Here is a 12,832-nt window from a genome sequence, read left to right as displayed (position 1 = left end):
CTGCAACTTTTAAAAGAATGTTCAGGCTTATTCAGGGAGCTTGTATTCAGTGTTGCACAAACTCATGTACTGTATGCTATTGTATCAATAAGGGTTGTTAAAGAGAACAGCTCTTGCCTCCGTCTCCTAACACTACCACCAAATACAAATGTAATCCCATAGTAATTTCAGCTTTTTTTCTCTGTAATGTATATTTGCAAATTCCAACTGATCCTTGATCATTCCAGGCTTGGGTGGATGGAGTTATCATGGGTCCAGTAACACAGGTATTATCTTTGGGAATGTGTGTGTATTAGACTATGATACCTGCCGGTTTCAGGCCTTTAGGTATCCTTGTCTACACTTGGTTTCTATTTTGACACTTAGTTCGGGAATTTGAAATGATTTTTGATCCGAATCCTGAGGGTGGGGACAAGTCCTTTGTTGTATTCCAGGGATGTTTTGAGAAATGTGCAAGACAAAAGACCATCTGGACCTTTTTTTGTAGTTAAAACAACTCCCTTATCTTAATTCCACTATCTTCTTATTTTTGTTATTTTCCAGAGCTTTTGTCTTTGCCACTTTACTCAAATTTATTTCCAACGTTGATCACTTGCTGTGAAGAATTTTTGTGACACTAGCTCTGAACTTGCCTTTGTCTTGAATTAAACCTGTGTCCTCATGTCTTCCTTTAGTTTGGTAATTTTTTCGATTTTCCAAGCCACTTACTACTATCTTCTATACCTCAGTATAGCCAGGCACTTTAAAGAAAATATATTTTTGTCTGTTCTGCCCAGTAGAATATTTTGTTCCAATCTATTCTGTAGTTAGTGGTGCATCAGAACCATCTGCTCCTCCCAAGTATGGTGACATTGACCAATTAGCAGTGAAATAGTTACCATCTTCTTGGTGCTGAATAGCTAACAATAGCATTGATCAAATTACAATTATTAAAGCACAGAAGAGGCCATTTGGCTACTATTGTCACCTGCTCGCTAATGAATATTTCGTTTAATGCTATTCCTTAGCCTCCTTGTAACCTTCCATGTTCCTGTTCACATTGCAGATTATCTGCCTTTTGAATAGCATTGATTGAACTTGCCTGTAGCACACTTTTCAGGCAGTGTGTGCCAGAGTTTAACCTATTCCTGCAGAAATAAACTATTCCTCGTATTGTTTTTATTTTGCTTCTTTTACCAATGACTTTAAACAAATCTGAAATGAAATGAATGATCTGGAATTGTGGTAGGCAGAGAGAATAAGTTTCCTTGTCTAGCTGATCCCATTGCCTGTCTTGCATCCTAATCGGTATTTCTAGATTAGTTTTGGCAGATGCTCATGAGCCTCACCTTCCTGCTTTTTGTTATGGAGCAGAATCACTGAACAGGACATACAAAAGGCAAGGGAGAGGAACTTTAATAATACTTTATATCAGCTGCTATTCAAGATTTTAGTTGTTGACCTGTAGGCTCTGCTGCCATCATGTAAAATCAGCTCTGAAACACACCTGTGGTTTAATCATCTGTTTTTTGTAGCATTCCATAAAGCAATAATTCAGGTTGCAGTGCAAGTACTTTTCTGTAGTTGCTTAATAATTTGTTTATTAATCATTACATTTTGGAATATTAATAGCAGGCTTCTTGAAGGAAGTAAAGCCTGCTTTAAAGCAGACATATGACCTTGCATTGTCACATACTAGTTTGTGTTGTGTTCCACTCAAGCAGTTAACTTTCCACCTCCAAACCACTCAACACTTACCTGCTGCAGGAGCAGTGCCACTTAGTGTAAACTATGAAAGGATGCTGCATGCATCAATAAATCACCAAAAGATTATGAACTTCATTTGGTGATTGATAATTTATCTATAATTTATTTGGCATTAGACTTTATTTCTTTTCTAGGTGAAGGAGATCTTAAACTATTGTGCCAGTGCAGTCTGTCTCAGCTATGGATTAGATAGAAATCACTCAGTCCATTTTCACCATGGCTTCTGCAAGTACAGAGTATGCAGTGACACTGTATTAAGCAACCTCCCAAGCTGAAATATTTGAATGTTTAAGATTGGACTTTATACCTGGAATCTCTTTCAGCTTGAACTAACTGAACAGGTTTAAGTTCTGTGCCATGTAACTTGATGAACTATAAAAGATAATCAATTGTTGACACCTGATTATAACAGGGACCTCTGATCTGTTTTTCAGTTATAGAAAGCATCATCATTAAGGTTACAGTCAAGGAGTTGAATATGAATAAATAAAGCATTGAGTGTTTTTCAGCCCTGCTGAAATTGCAGGAGAGGAAATACCTAAAAGTGAAATATCTCTAATTTTCTGACTGACACTATTAAGCTGCTTAGTTAATATTTGTACATATGTTGAACTTTATTTTAGGTAGAGTATTACATAGTATTGAAATGTCATATTTTGTACAAATGTTCATGTATGTACAGAACAAAAATAAACTGGGTCTCACAGGTAATGTTACTTTGTGAATATAGCCCGGCTGTAATATGATGTGAATACATACTGCAAACAGCCAGAAATCCTAGGTTTTGATACAACTAATTTGCACTCTACAGAAAATAAATTCATATTTCACTCAAAGGGAGATCAAAGTGAATCACATCAAAAACACCGGTGACAGAAGGTAAGTACAATTAGTGATTACTCTTTATACCCTCCACTGTTAGTATCCTCCACACTGTACTGAGAATGTCAAAGGGTTCCCTGGTTAAGGATTACCAGTATCTGGCACTTAGGTGATGTGAATGTTACTTGCCACTTTTCAGTTCAAGCCTGGTTATCGTCTCACTCTTGGGGCATTTGGACAGAATGCCTTAGGTGCTGAAGCAGTCTGTGAATAGTAAGAATATTGGGCAAACATTCTCACTTCTGATTTTAAGATGGAGGGAAAGTCATTGATGAAGCAGCTAAAAATGGTTGGGCCCAGGCTGAGGAGCTCCTGCAGAGTGTCCTCTAACTAAGATGACCAATCCCCACAACCACCATCTCCCTTTGGCAGGTCTGACTCTAACCACTATGATTTCCTCCCAATTCCCACTGACTCAAATTTTGCAAGGGTTCTGTGATACCACACTAGTCAAATGCTGTCCTGATATCATGGACAGGCACTCTTGCCTCAAATTCTTTTTCAGCAAATATTGCACAGTAGCACTGTCAATGATTTATTTTTAGATTAGATTAGATTACTTTGTGTGGAAACAGGCCCTTCGGCCCAACAAGTCCACACCGACCCTCCAAAGAGCAACCCACCCAGACCCACTCCCCTACATTTACCCCTTCACCGAACAGTATGGGCAATTTAGCCATTTCACCAAACCTGCACTTTTTTTTTGGACTGTGGGAGGAAACCCATGCAGACATGGGGAGAACATGCAAACTCCACACAGACAGTCGCCTGAGGCAAGAATTGAACCTGGGTCTCAGGCGCTGTGAGGCAACAGTGCTAACCCCTGTGCCGTGCTGATTATGAGGAAAGGATCAAAGGGGTCAAGTCAACAGTGGTAATCGGCGTGGTTGCATTTGTCCTTTTTATGCACAGGACAAAACCGATGTTGACAGGTCAATATTAGTTTGTCACTGTGTTCCAGTATATTTATTAGGGAGGTGAGCAGTTCTGGAGCACAAGCTGTCAGTTTCCCCCAGCCTTTGCCATAGTCAGTGCCTTCACATGATATCAAGAAATACCTTAAGATATTAAGGGGTAAACCAGGAAACGTTCCTTCACCATCCAAGAGAATACAATGTTTATCTAACCTGCTTTCCTGTTAAGCAAAGTGTCCTATCTTAACAGAGGAAGATAACATGACTACGTTATCAAACAAAACTGGTCATCACACCACATACACAATGACAAGTTAACCAAGAGAAGCCTGTCAAAATACAGTTGTAATGTTTTTGGCTTTATAATTTAGTTTGGCACAAACACTTAGGGAGCACAGCTTGTTAAATGTGCTAATGTTATGTTAACAGGGACATATAAATCATTAGCTTTTATCCTCAAAACTGAAATCCCAAAGGAGGATCAGAAACATCAAGGAGCAAGTGAGGAGTACACATTCTGGAGAGTCAGAGTCAAAAACCACCACCCTGAGGTGTACAAAACTAAAAATCACAATACCAGGTTATAGTCCAACAGGTTTATTTGGAAGCACTAGCTTTCAGAGCACTGCTCCTTCATCAGGTGCTTGTGGAGTATAAGATTGTAAGATGCAGAATTTATAGCAAAGGTTTACATTGCGCTGCATCAGTGAAGGGCTTATGCCCAAAACATCAACTCTCCTGCTCCTTGGATACCGTCTGACCTGCTGTACATTTCCCGCACCACAATTTCTGACTTAGAAACATGAAATCAGTCGTGTCAGGCATGATGACTAAAGAAGCCATCTTTAGTGTCAGCAACATTTATTGATATTGTAACAAATATTTTACATTTTTTAACACATGACTGCTTGTGCTGGACAGATACATATGGGCTAGATAGACAATAAGGCTCTCTCTTTTAAACTGAAGTAAAACTCCCCACTACACTGTCCCTATCAAACATTCCCAGGACAGGTCTGGCACATGAACATAAATTTCTGAAGAAGAAACTCAGCAGGGCTGGCAGCATCTGTGGAGAAAAAGCAGAGTTAATGTTTCAGGTCCTGTGACCCTCTAGAATATCGAGAAGTTCCTGGGACATTAACTGTTTTCTTGCCACAGATACTGCCAGACCTGCTGAGTTTCCAGGGTTAAATATAAAACACCCACCCTACCTAGCAGCAGCATGACATTCACGACTTGCTGATACCAACTGTCCTATGATGTATCTCTGTGTTCCAATCTGAGCAGTTAATGTGCTCTCAGTCCACTATGAAATGTCTGCACACACTCCAGTCTCACTCCCCATGGACAATTTCATCCCCTAAAGACTTGAACTCAATTCAGAAACTGCTGACTTCTACCTTGTGGAGTCCATGTGAACTTGCTCAAGTTAATTTAAAGGTTCATTAAACAGTTTATAACAAAATAACAATTAGCAGAGTATAAAAGGGCAAAGTGAAATTAACCAGCTAATGACAGGAAGTGGTGGTGGATTAGTGCAACTGGTCAACTGTAATTAGTTAATTTTTGCTGCATCCAGAATTTAAACCTTCGTCCCCCTGGGGTTGTCCTGTCATTGCAACAGACACCCAGCAGTCTAACCCAAAAAACATCTGGGAACACAGCATTCCAAAAACAAAAAAAGGCATTGTTTCCAGTGTCTAATGTCATTCAGCTCCAATAGATTTTCCAATTTTTCACCATTTGCACCATTTTCACGATAGTATATGAGGACAATAGCAGTGTGAGTACCTTTTGGTCTCTGCTCATTGCCAAGCGCATGTTCACCATGTGATCTCCTATCATAGACTGAGTGTAACACACACTGAGCAATACTTAAATTCAGCACTAACACAAATGCCTGGACCAGAGTTCCAATTAACTTGCCCTAATAGAACGCTCTCAAGTTCACCTCAACTACAGATTTGCTCTAGGAACAAGGAAGCAGAGTGAGGGAGTCAGACTCACATGACTTGTACTCTCAGTTCCTTCAAATCAGACAAGAAACAGGCTGTTGGAAGTGATCAAGTGGACAACCTCAAGAAATGGCTGTGCAGAACAACAAACACAGTAGCTCTCCTGAAAGGCCTGTGTTCATACAGACAGCAAGATCCTACAGCAGGCCTACAGGCAGCAACCTTACAGACGGCCAGAATCACCGACAGTGACCCTACAGACAGTGAGGATCACTGACCGGGTCCGCACAGACGGCCAGGATCACTGACAGTGAACCTACAGGCCGTGAGGATCACTGACCGGGTCCGCAGAGATTGTGAGGATCACTGACAGTGACTCTAAGGCCTTGAGGATCACTGACTGGGTCCGCACAGACGGCCAGGATCACTGACAGTGACCCTACAGGCCAAGAGGATCACTGACAGTGACCCTACAGACAGTGAGGATCACTGACCAGGTCCACACAGACAGCCAGGATCACTGATAGTGACCCTACAGGCCGTGAGGATCACTGACCAGGTCCACAGGGACTGTGAGGATCACTGACAGTGACTCTAAGGCCGTGAGGATCACTAACCGGGTCCGCATAGACAGCCAGGATCACTGACAGTGACCCTACAGACAGTGAGGATCACTGACAGTGACCCTACAGACAGTGAGGATCACTGACCAGGTCCACAGGGACTGTGAGGATCACTGACCGGGTCCATACAGACAGTGAGGATCACCGACCGGGTCCATACAGACAGTGAGGATCACTGACAGTGACTCTACAGGCTGTGAGGATCACTGACCTGGTCCACACAGACAGTGAGGATCACTGACAGTGACCCTACAGGCGGTGAGGATCACTGACATGGTCCACACAGACGGCCAGGATCACTGACCGGGTCCGCACAGACGGCCAGGATCACCGACAGCGACCCTACAGGCGGTGAGGATCACCGACCGGGTCCATACAGACGGTGAGGATCACTGACAGTGACCCTACAGGTGGTGAGGATCACTGACAAGGTCCGCATAGGCGGTGATGATCACTGAAAGTGACTCTACAGGCGGTCAGGATCACTGTCAGAGTCCCTGTGGATGGCGAGGATCACTAACAACGACCCTACAAAGACTCAGGACTTTTTCCAGTTATCTGCTTTGTTGCACTTACAATTGCGTGTTTCTCATCATGTAACGCTGCAGAATAGAACCTGGGTCATTGCTGCCCCACGTCCTTCACTGCCACTGTTGAGCGCTTGGTTTCTATTGTTTGTTGAACGACAGACTGCCACTGTTCTTCAGAGATTTCTTGGGCCCATGACGGGACTCCCAGGCTTGGAATCTTGATTGCAGCCATGGTCCTCTTCACCAATTCCACATGTTCTGCAAGAAAAAGACAAATCCAAGAGTTGGAAGAGGTAGTGATAGTAGCTTACAAAAATAACATCCAGCTTCAGCCTCTCTCCCAGCACTAGGCCACTAGTCAATCATTTTTTAATCTTTGTTAAAGAGAGACATAGAAAGATAAGTAAAACGGAGGGTAGCAAGGATACTTCAATTCACACTTGTTTCACTTCCAAACCCAAACAAAGCTATCACATTTTAGCTAGCTTTTAACTGACATTTCCTCTGAACTTATCCAAAAGTTAACTACTGAGCTCACAACCTTCAAGTTCTATTCACCCTAGTCTTGCTGACCTACACTGACTACAAAGTGCATTCCTTTTCTCTCCCCCTCTCTGGGTGATTTTAAGGATCTATTCCCCATTTGTCTGGATGTTTATCAACATTTACACCCTCTATCTGAGCAATAACGTCTATACAACACCCAGCCCTCTTGCGATTATCAGAGTATGTTCCACTTAGTCTATTTCTCTTGGTAATTATCAGAGGGTACTGACCCCTCTACCTCTCGGTGATTATCAGAATGCACCAACCCCTCTCGCTGGGTGATTATCAATGTCTATTCTTCTCACCACTCCACCCCCAGCTCTCTGCAATGTGATTATCAGAATCCATTCCCCCTCTCTCTGAGCAATTTCAGCATCTACACCCCAATCTCGGGGAGATCATTAGAGAATACTCACCGTCCCCCTCCCTGCATGATTAACAGAGTACACTTTTCTCCCTGCTGTCTGGTTGTTTACCAGGGTCTATTCTCTCTCTCTCTGGGCAATTTCATAGAATAGAATCATAGAATCCCTACAGTGCAGAAAGAGGCCATTCGGTCCATCGTGTCTGAAGAGCATCCCATTTAGACCTACTACCCCCAAACCTGCATGGGTTTTTTTTTAAAATTATGGCTAACTCAGGACTCTACAGGTTAGCTTTTCGTTAATCCACCTAACCTGCACATCTTTGGACTGACAGAGGAGCTTCTGGAGGAAACCCACGCAGACACATGGAGAACGTGCAAACTCCACACAGTCGCCCGAGTGTAGAATCGATCCTGGGTTCCTGGTACTGTGAGGCAGCAGAGCTAACCACCGAGTTACTTATGTCAGAGTTTATCCAATTATCAGAGTTTATGCTCACTCCCTCTGGATAATTCTCAGATCCTATTCCAGACCCCATCTCTCATGATTATCACGATCTATTCCTGGCTCCCCACTCTGTCTCTCTCCTGCCACCCTGGGTAATCATCAAGGTTCATTTCTCTCTTTCTGAATAGTTATCTGGTCCATTTCTTTCCCCTCTCTCAAGGTGATAATCGCTATCCACTTTTCTGACTGCATAATTATTGGGGTCCATTCCACCCCAACTCTCTGGATAATTGTCAGAGTCTATTTATCCCGTCCGCCCAAACCACAGAGTAACTATCAGGGTCTATCCCCCCCCCTCTCTCTGTGGGTAATTATCGGGGTCTATCCCCCCCTCTCTCTGTGGGTAATTATCAGGGTCTATCTCCCCTCTCTCTGTGGGTAATTATCAGGGTCTATCCCCCCTCTCTCTGTGGGTAATTATCAGGGTTCTTTCCCGCTCTCCCTGTGGGTAATTATCAGGATTCATTCCTGCTCTCTCTGTGGGTAATTATCAGGGTCCATTCCACTAATTTCTCTCTGGGTGATTATCAAGCTCTATTCACTCTCTATCTTTGAATAATTATTGCTCAGGATAATTCCGCCCACTCTCTGCATGATTACTGGGTCTATTACGGCCCCTCTCTCAGTAATTAGCTGCTACTATTTGCCCCGTCTCCTTTACTGAATTTTTACCTGGGTCCATGGGTATAGACTGTCGACTGCTTGGAGTTGCTTCCTCATCCTCCTCATCACTGTCCGCTGGTGCTTCAGGGAGATAAAGTCGCAATTCCTGAAAAGACCAATTGCAAGGTCAAGAGTTTATTCAAATTGCTTTGACACAACTAACTTCCTCGATCTCACTGTAATATGGTAAATGACAAGTTATCACTACAACCATACGATAGTGGAACAGGTTCAGCTTGTATTATCTGACCTTTGGAAAACTAAGCAGAGATCCATTGAAGTGTGGAAGATTATTAAAGTATTTGATTGGGCAGCGTTAGAACCCTCACTAATTTTTCAATATTCTTTTATCAATTTTGAATAAGGAGTTGGAAACGACTGGTGAACTTTGGGACATTTTGCAGTAAAAGGAAAAGAACAGACCAAACTGGACATTAACCATTAACTTGCTTTGTATAGGCAGAGCACAAGAAATGTCAGTAGCACTGTCAGGGGAGGTTTCTATGGATTATGACATAGTAAAAACTCTAAGCTTTGAAGCTTTAAGAAATAATTTACTTATAAAAATATAAAAACTATCTTTTCTAATAAAAACATTATTGCTTTACATCATAGCTGCTACTATATTACGCCCTACATACAAAATAATACGTTGAACACCAGAGGGCTACAACTGTTAGGCTGCACTAACACTGACAATAATGAGTTGATTCATAAAACCATTAGCCTCATAAACTTGAAAAGGCCAGAGTGTGGGAAGAATGAAAGAAAAGAACGGGGGGGGGGGGGGGGTAGAGAGACATGGGGGGAGGGGGGAGAGACATTGGGAGGGGGGGGGAGACACATGCGAGGGGGGGGGGAGAGACACAGGGGGAGAGACACACGGGGGGAGACACATGGGGGGACGGGGGGGGAGGACGGAGGGGGAGGACGGAGGGAAGGAACGGGGAAGAGACTGGGGGGAGACAAGGACAGGGTGGGAAGTGAGGGGGTGGGGACAGGGTGGGGAGTGAGGGGGGTGGGGCGTGAGGGGGGTGGGGCGTGAGGGTGGGTGGGGACAGGGTGGGGAGTGAGGGGGGTGGGGAGTGAGAGGCGGTGGGGACAGGGTGGGGAGTGAGAGGCGGTGGGGAGTGAGAGGGGGTGGGGAGTGAGGGGGGGTGGGGAGTGAGGGGGGGTGGGGAGTGAGGGGGGAGTGACGGGGGGTGGGGAGTGACGGGGGGTGGGGAGTGAGGGGGGAGTGACGGGGGGTGAGGGGGTGGGGAGTGAGGGTGGGTGGGGACAGGGTGGGGAGTGAGGGGGGTGGGGAGTGAGAGGCGGTGGGGACAGGGTGGGGAGTGAGAGGCGGTGGGGAGTGAGAGGGGGTGGGGAGTGAGGGGGGGTGGGGAGTGAGGGGGGGTGGGGAGTGAGGGGGGGTGGGGAGTGAGGGGGGAGTGACGGGGGGTGGGGAGTGACGGGGGGGTGAGGGGGTGGGGAGTGAGGGGGGGTGGGGACAGGGTGGGGAGTGAGGGAGGGTGGGGAGTGACGGGGGGTGAGGGGGTGGGGAGTGACGGGGGGTGAGGGGGTGGGGAGTGACGGGGGGTGGGGACAGGGTGGGGAGTGAGGGGGGTGGGGAGTGAGAGGCGGTGGGGACAGGGTGGGGAGTGAGAGGGGGTGGGGACAGGGTGGGGAGTGAGAGGGGGTGGGGAGCGAGGGGGGGTGGGGAGTGAGGGGGGGTGGGGAGTGAGGGGGGAGTGACGGGGGGTGGGGAGTGAGGGGGGAGTGACGGGGGGTGAGGGGGTGGGGAGTGAGGGGGGGTGGGGACAGGGTGGGGAGTGAGGGAGGGTGGGGAGTGACGGGGGGTGAGGGGGGTGGGGAGTGGGGGGGTGGGGACAGGGTGGGGAGTGAGGGGGGGTGGGGAGTGAGGGGGGGTGGGGAGTGAGGGGGGAGTGACGGGGGGTGGGGAGTGAGGGGGGAGTGACGGGGGGTGAGGGGGTGGGGAGTGAGGGGGGGTGGGGAGTGAGGGAGGGTGGAGAGTGACGGGGGGTGAGGGGGTGGGGAGTGACGGGGGGTGGGGACAGGGTGGGGAGTGACGGGGGAGTGACGGGGGGTGGGGAGTGAGGGGGGAGTGACGGGGGGTGGGGAGTGAGGGGGGAGTGACGGGGGGTGAGGGGGTGGGGAGTGAGGGGGGGTGGGGACAGGGTGGGGAGTGAGGGGAGTGACGGGGGGTGAGGGGGTGGGGAGTGACGGGGGGTGGGGAGTGAGGGGGGAGTGACGGGGGGGTGAGGGGGTGGGGAGTGACGGGGGGTGAGGGGGTGGGGAGTGGGGGGGTGGGGACAGGGTGGGGAGTGAGGGGGGGTGAGGGGGTGGGGAGTGACGGGGGGTGAGGGGGTGGGGACAGGGTGGGGGGGTTGAGGGTGATCCTGGGGGGTGGGGTTTGGGGGGGTCTATGAGACGGCGCCTGTTTTCCTCCAGGTGTCTCCAGCGGCGGTCACTACATTTTGGGAAATGGCTGCAGTGATTCCCCCGACCCCCGGCCTCCAGGTACCTGCAGCCGCTCCCCGATATCGGGCTCGGCAGCTCCCCCGGGCCCAGGCTCCTGACTCAGGGGCAGATACTGATAACCGCCGCCGGGAGCTGGGGCCTCGGGGCCGCCGCCAGATTCCTCCTCCTCCTCCTCCTCCTCCTCTTCGCTGCTCCAATGTCCCGGCCCCGGACCCGGCCCCGGGCCCATCTCCTGCGGAGGCGGAGGCGGAGGCGGCTGCTGTTGGTCATCCTCGGGTTCGGGTAAAACTCGCTCCGGACTCATCCTCCAAACCTCAACTTCCATCCACAGGCCACAGGCCGGAAGCTCACACTCAACATCAACTTCCGCTTCGCCTCACATAAACATCCGGTCAAAGAGAGCCCGGAGGAACAAGAGTGTCCCGTGAGCTGCCTGCGCCCCCTGTCGCAGTAGGCGAGGCACTACACCCCGCACCCCCACTGGTGGAGGAGGAGTGTCACTTACACCCTGCACTCCCCCCTGGCGAAGGAAGAGAGTCACTACATCCTGCAGCACCCTGGCGGAGGAGGAGAGTCATTACACACTGCACTCCCCCGGCAGAGGAGGAGAGTCACTACACCCCGCCCCCCCACTGTCGGAGGAGGAGTCATTACATCCTGCAGCCCCCTGGTGGAGGAGGAGAGTCACTACACACTGCACTCCCCTGGCAGAGGAGGAGAGACACTACATCTTGCAGCCCCCTGGTGGAGGAGGAGAGTCACTACACACTGCACTCCCCTGGCAGAGGAGGAGAGACACTACATCTTGCAGCCCCCTGGTGGAGGAGGAGAGTCACTACACACTGCACTCCCCTGGCGGTGGAGGAGAGTCACTACATCTTGCAGCCCCCTGCGGAGGAGGATAGTCACTACATCCCGCACCCCCACTGTCGGAGAAGGAGAGTCACTACATCCTGCACTCCCCCTGGCGGTGGAGGAGAATCACTGCACCCTGCCCTCCTCCTGTTGGAGGAGGAGAGTCACTACACCCTGCAGCCCCCTGGCAGAGGAGGAGAGTCACTACATACTGCAGCTCCCTGGTGGAGGAGGAGAGTGACTACACACTACACTCCCCCTGGCGGAGGAGGAGAATCACTGCACCCTGCCCTCCCCCTGTTGGAGGAGGAGAGTCACTACACCCTGCAGCCCCCTGGCAGATGAGGAGAGTCACTACATCCTGCAACTCCCTGGTGGAGGAGGAGAGTCACTACATCCTGCAGCCCCCGACGGAGGAGGAGGAGTGTCACTACACCCTGCACTCCCCCTGGCGGAGGAGGAGAATCATTGCACGCTGGCCTCCCCCTGGTGGAGGAGGAGAGTCACTACACACTGCACTCCCCTGGCGGTGGAGGAGAGTCACGACATCTTGCAGCCCTCTGCGGAGGAGGATAGTCACTACACCCTGCACTCCCCCCCGACGGAGGAGGAGAGTCACTACACACTGCACTCCCCCTGGCAGAGGAGGAGAGTCACTACATCCCGCACCCCCACTGTCGGAGAAGGAGAGTCACTACATCCTGCACTCCCCCTGGCGGTGGAGGAGAATCACTGCACCCTGCCCTCCCCCTGTTGGAGGAG

The 12,832-nt window shown here is 49.0% G+C and overlaps 1 protein-coding gene across 1 annotated transcript; it reads right to left on the bottom strand.

Moving 5' to 3' along the window:
* Positions 1-4,359: 4,359 nt before the first annotated feature.
* On the bottom strand, positions 4,360-11,594 carry mea1 (male-enhanced antigen 1). The gene is made up of 3 exons (XM_072550682.1): positions 11,259-11,594; positions 8,744-8,840; positions 4,360-6,911 (listed from the first exon to the last, which is right to left on the bottom strand). Exons 1-3 carry the CDS (start codon positions 11,538-11,540, stop codon positions 6,745-6,747), a joined length of 546 nt encoding a protein of 181 aa, XP_072406783.1. The 5' UTR covers positions 11,541-11,594; the 3' UTR covers positions 4,360-6,744.
* Positions 11,595-12,832: the final 1,238 nt, after the last annotated feature.

Source organism: Chiloscyllium punctatum, chromosome 3, assembly GCF_047496795.1.
Source record: "Chiloscyllium punctatum isolate Juve2018m chromosome 3, sChiPun1.3, whole genome shotgun sequence".
Lineage (NCBI taxonomy): Eukaryota > Metazoa > Chordata > Chondrichthyes > Orectolobiformes > Hemiscylliidae > Chiloscyllium > Chiloscyllium punctatum.
This window is presented reverse-complemented; position numbering and strand designations above follow the sequence as displayed.